The following is a 5,635-nucleotide window of genomic DNA, read 5'->3' on the forward strand; positions in this document are numbered from 1 at the left end:
CTTTGGGAACCCCTGTCCTAGACGATATAAATACTTCTCCCACATTTGCTTTACATTTCTTAGTTACACCTGAGTAAAGTGGATGTCAGCTACCTGAGAGAACAGGGCTGCTCTGTAGTTAGCCCCCTCTCACCAGAAGAGGGCAGTGATGCTCCACTGACTGTCAGCTACAGTTAAACCTTAGATGGGAAGAAGAAGAAAAAAGCTCACCCACAGGTTTGTTTCCGGGTCAGCGCGTCACGTTGCCACACTGTAAACACAACTCAGTTTAAACAGAATAATTCAGAATAAGTGATGCACTGCGGTTTCTCTTGAGGTAGGTAACCATTTTTCACTTTAAAAATGTCCGTTTCTGTCTGACATACAGTGACTTTAAATCACTGGATATGTGTTGTGTTGTTAGTTCAGTGCTGAATGTTTCCACAGTACAGCCACCTGTGAATGTACCACCAGCGTGCTGTTACTTTTTATAGGGCTCTTTTTCATAATTGTGTTTAAAAAATATGTGTAATTCAGTAACCATGCTCGTGAGATTTGGTTGACTTGCTCATTTTTCTTCTAGTGTGTTACAGTCACCATAGCTAACTGTTAGCTCATGATAACTGCACATCACTTTTATTGCTCATAAAATGACTATTTACATCGAAGAGCTAATGCTAGTAATAGTAATTATTTCTTACATAAGCCAGCTCCAGATGTGAGCATTTGCTATAGTCTGATCAGTCTTGTTTGTTTACTTTTTTATAAGAATAATGTGGTGTAAAAAAAACATTTAAAAGCATAGATTGTTCATTCTCTGTAAGAGGTAAGACAGTCTGTCATTTGTGAACTACTACTGTAACATCACAGAGATGTGTGACAGCTGATTTATTTGGGGCTTGATGCATTGTTGACCTGCAGGACTAACATTATGCGATCTTCAATATTCTTAACTCTAGGTTCCTTGACTTGCTTTTTCCAAGTTCATCTTGAGATTCTTGTTGAACATATACAGTCTTTCCTGATTTGTGGATTATTTTAAGTGTGATACATGTATCACACTTTTGTATGTATTTTAGAAGAGTTATTATGTGATAAGAGCAAATGCATTGTTTTCATCACACCATTAGGCTGTTGGGAAGTTGTATTTGATTGTGTGTAGAACTACATATTGGTCTACACCAGGGGTATCAAACTCAAGGCCCGGGGGCCAAATCCGGCCCGCGACTTCATTTTATGTGGCCCGCAAGAGCTTGCAAAGAATATAATATGTTTATTATACGGTTACATGCTACTTTACATAAGCACGTTGCCCATAAACTACATGTCCCACAATGCATCTAAAATGGAATTTTTTTTTCTCAGAATTGGACTTGTTTTCTTCAAAAAATATGCTTTTATTCTCAGAATTAGATTTCTTTTTCAAAATGTCCCTTCTTTTTTTCAGAATTTGGCTTTTCTTTTAAAATAATTTTGTGACATTCTTACTGAAGAGACTTGCAATTATTTTCACTAGACATAGTCAATGATGAAGTTATTACCCTATCCGATAATCAATATATAAATATTTATGTATTTTTATATAGTCTTAAAGTTACAACCGGCCCTTTGAGTGCAACCATAATGCTGATGTGGCCCGTGATGAAATTGAGTATGACACCCCTGGTCTACACCGTCTGCAGTATTTAGAGATTTAGGATGTATGCTGTGATTGAATTTCTCATGTTCCTTTTGTTCTTGTTGTCAGGTTGAAATAATCATGAAGAACCGAAGCGGGGTCTATGTGGACAACCGGCTCAAACAGAGAGTGGAGCAGGTAAACACCCATGGCCTCACTGTATGATATCAGGTCTTTGGGATTCATTTAATAAACCATGTCCTTGTTATTCATTAAGTAACAAATAAGCAGTATAACGCTCTTAGCTCGTCCATTCCATTAACCAGGGATCTTACGATTGCCCATGATGAGAAGGGAGGGACACGGCTTATATCTCATTTTCTCCATTATCTGGACCCAACTCTCCTCCTTCTCCCCTCTGCATCCTCTCTGAAGTGATGTCACAGCCTGGGTCCTTCTTTTATGCTGTGTCTAGTGTTATTTGTGTTTTTGAATGAGAATGCCATCTGAGACCGGGTCTGATTTTCTTGATGTTGAATTGTGTTTTCAGTACATGGCGACCTGCTCCAGTGAATATGTGGACCTGTCAGCCATGGCTGTGAAGCTCCAGAGACTGCACAGGCAAGTGCATCACAACTAGGGACTTTCACCATTTGGAAAAAGAATAATAATTACGATTAGTTCGATTTATAGTTCAATATGATTCACGATATTGGAGGGAATTCATCCATTTGGAATCAGAATTCACATTATCATTGAAAGATATTTTAAATGATCTTGGTGTGATTTGTTTTTGATTTTGTTAAGTCATTCAAAATGATATTTAAAACATATTTAGCCATTAACAAATATATTGTTCTTATGATTAGAATATTGCACTTGTCCATAATGAGTTTCGATAACAAATCTAAATAGAACTTATTTAAATAAAACAAACTAATGAGCACACAGTTGAATCCTCACCTCTAGGTATTAACATTAGCACCTTCATAGCAGTGGGAGTTATTTCACGGCAGTTGCATAAGACTGCTTTTTTTAAAGGTCACCTATTATCTAACAACTTGTCCACGTCTTTTATACATAAATCTGTGTCTCCTCTGTGTAAAGAGATTCGGAAAGTTTCAGGACAAAAAAGTTCTCTCACTTTTTGTCCTGATTAATTTATATAAAAACCTGTCTGAAAAGGAGCTGGTCAGATTTGGGCCACTTTGTGATGTCACCATGTATTTTGGGCTTGTACAGCCATTAGCCGATAACTTTAGCCAAAATAATTGGTATTTCCAGCCAAACACTTCAGAGACATGTTTTGTAGAGACCTATAATATATTGTTAAAAAGAGTATAATAAGTAAAAAGTGGACACTGAATGTGTATTAATGTCTATATAAACAATTAAAAAATGTTCTGTTTATATTTCATCTTTAGAATGGATTACGGCAGGCGAAACAGAATAGCTTTCAGGCTTCAAGTAGAGAAAGGTAAGAGTGTACCGTACATTACTGCCGTATCACACTGTGTAGTTTGGCGTACATGTGTTTTCAGTCCGTGTGTTTCTTTAACAATTATTGCACTTGTTGTGATTGTTATAACATTTGTTTAATCGTGCAGCGATGGTACTAACTCATCCATGCCATTGTTCATGATAAAACTCTGATCTGTTTTTTTGATCTGCCTCTCCTAGTGTATGACATATTAATGAAGGACTCTGGGATAGATGATCTGGAGAACAAACACATGGTTAAGAGAGCAAAGCACGCCAACAAAGGCACGGGGTAAAGAACACCCTCTAACACTGCTTCCCTCCAATGTACTCATATTCTATATACACAAGTGTGTGTGTGTGTGTGTGTGTGTGTGTGTGTGTGTGTGTGTGTGTGTGTGTAGTGAAGGCGGCAGCAGCAGCAGCTCAGAGGGGGACGGCGACAGTGATGACGTCGTTCTGGAGGACACGGTAAGAAGAAATGGGAAGGTTGAATCAATTGAATCAAAAGGCTACGGGAAGATTCAGACCAAAAGGAATAAAGAAATGTTTATGGCAGGGTTCTTACGGTCATTAAAAACCTGGAAAAGTCATGGAAATTCAAAATGCTAATTCCAGGTCCTGGAAAAGTTATGGAAAACACTTAGAAAAACTTGAATCCACCAAGGCTGTCCTTTCTAAACAAAAGATATGGATAGATAGATTGATTTAAAAAAGATTCCTGCTCTAAAAGGGATGGCAGTTTCTTTATCAAGAGCCTTTTAGGTATATTTACAATATTTATCAGTGGTAAAAGGCTTTTCTTTTCCCACAATTTAATACAAACTTTTTTAATATATCAATACAAGGCAATCATCAAAACGTGATTTGATTGATTTTGCTAACTTATAACTTAACTTAGGCAATATACCTCACCTCTAGTGAGGGGCCCAGCCCTTGGTATGTTTTTCTGTATGTGGCCCAGCTGATCTGGGAGGGACTTCCAGAGGCGCGGGGCGAATGAGCAGAAGGCTCGGTCTCCCATTGTTCGGAGACGTGTGTGAGGGATGTAAAGTAGAGGAGCGTGGCTGGAGCGGAGAGAGCGGGTAGATGTCTGGGTACGGATGAGGTCACAGAGGTATTTTGGGCTTTGTCCATTCAGGGCTTATGTATTATATTATATTCAGGGCTTCTCTAATGGGAGGCCTGACAGCATCCGTTGCAGCCAATGAGTGATGCTTGGGCTGTGAGCCTTTTTCCAAAACAATGCAATACAGGTTTTGGTGTAGAGAAAGCTGAGGTCTCTAAATGTTCTCTCACTATATGTATGCTCTTCTGGATATAAACCCAGCAGAAAACACTTTGGATCCACTCAAATCGGCTTTGAACTGATCTTCACTATTGCACCTCTTCCCAGAACACTTGAATCTTTCTGCGGAGAAGGGCTTTTTGCAGAAAACTACAACTAGTAGTGTGTCTTCCTGTGTTTTTGGACCTGCTTGTAATGTGTTATTTATATCGTGTATTATGTTTTTATTTTGAAATGTTAAAAATGTTACCCTTAATATTTGAAGCATCTTTGAGTACCTCAAAAAGCCCTCTATAAATGAAATGTATTAGTATTGCCTTAACCTCTTGTCAATAATAATATATAACTGGTTTGAAAGGAGTATATCGACTCTTTTTATATAGCCAGGCCCATCATTTCCCTTTGTTCTAGTTTTTCGTGAAGCTAAACATATCCTGGAGCTATCTCTGTACTAAATGGAGATGATGGATGTAGATTTGGATTGCCCTCAGGCACATTTCCCAAATATGGGACTGCTTCTTAAAGGTCACCTATTATGCAAAAATCTTTTTCATGTCTTTTTTATATAAACAATAACATGTGTCCCCTCTTTGTAAAGAGATTCTGAAAGTTTCAGGGAAAAAGATTCTCTCTCTTTTTGTCCTGTATATATCTGAGACCTATAATAGGGAACCTTTAAAGCAGTGGCCACCAACTGGCGGCCCGCGGGCCACATCCGGTCCGCCAGACATTCTCATCCGGCCCGCACGACGGGGGTGACTGTGGCGTTGGCGGAGTGGTTAGTGCGTTCGCCCCCCACCCATTTTTTACAAAGTCACGTGAGTAAGGTGCAGTACCGGAGTCCAACAGAGAGGCAGCAGCTGCGGGACAGTAGACTGCGTACTGCGAAACCTTCCCTGCCTTGAAGAAGAAGTGAGCCTTCGTTGTGAAGAGTCTGCTTTGTGCGCTCGGCACCACAGCAGTAGCCCCGCAGCGACAGAGTCCAGAGGCAGGAGCTGAGGGACAGTTGCCTAGAAGCAGGGTTGGGTTGTAACGGAATACATGTAACGGTGTTACGTAATCAGAATACAAAAATCAAGTTGGCTAACTATTCAGCTGGCGTTACATTTGAAAAACGAGTAATCTGATTACAATTACTTAAACCTGAAGTGAATACATTTTGGAATACTTATTGGAATTATTGGTGGAAAAGATTCCTCATAAAATGTAATATTCATTACCGGCAGAACTGTGTGCACACTGCACAGCGCTGCAGCATGTCTGAGCGAGAT

The 5,635-nt window shown here is 39.3% G+C and overlaps 1 protein-coding gene across 2 annotated transcripts; it reads left to right on the top strand.

Annotated features, from left to right (window-relative positions):
- The first annotated feature begins 230 nt into the window (after positions 1–230).
- LOC104965172 (nuclear valosin-containing protein-like) lies at positions 231–3,873 on the top strand. Of its 2 annotated transcripts, XM_010794132.1 has the most exons (6): positions 231–316; positions 1,727–1,795; positions 2,148–2,218; positions 3,022–3,074; positions 3,278–3,368; positions 3,481–3,861. In XM_010794132.1, the coding sequence occupies exons 2-6, from the start codon at positions 1,739–1,741 to the stop codon at positions 3,686–3,688; spliced, it is 480 nt and encodes a 159-aa protein (XP_010792434.1). In that variant the 5' UTR covers positions 231–316; positions 1,727–1,738; the 3' UTR covers positions 3,689–3,861. The 2 variants fall into 2 exon arrangements, with proteins under 2 accessions (XP_010792434.1, XP_010792441.1); XM_010794139.1 differs by having other exon boundaries at positions 3,278–3,873.
- Positions 3,874–5,635: the final 1,762 nt, after the last annotated feature.

The sequence above is a fragment of the Notothenia coriiceps genome, unplaced genomic scaffold (assembly GCF_000735185.1).
Source record: "Notothenia coriiceps isolate Sejong01 unplaced genomic scaffold, NC01 NC01_scaffold00002039, whole genome shotgun sequence".
Taxonomy (NCBI): Eukaryota; Metazoa; Chordata; class Actinopteri; order Perciformes; family Nototheniidae; genus Notothenia; species Notothenia coriiceps.

What these genes read in the sequence shown, in the direction of transcription:
- LOC104965172 (XM_010794132.1), top strand. Translation starts at nt 1,739, where the DNA reads ATGAAGAACCGAAGCGGGGTCTATGTGGACAACCGGCTCAAACAGAGA. An exon ending in TCAAACAGAGAGTGGAGCAG is followed by an intron (nt 1,796 to 2,147) that starts GTAAACACCCAT and finishes TTGTGTTTTCAG; the next exon opens with TACATGGCGACCTGCTCCAG. An exon ending in AAGCTCCAGAGACTGCACAG is followed by an intron (nt 2,219 to 3,021) that starts GCAAGTGCATCA and finishes TTTCATCTTTAG; the next exon opens with AATGGATTACGGCAGGCGAA.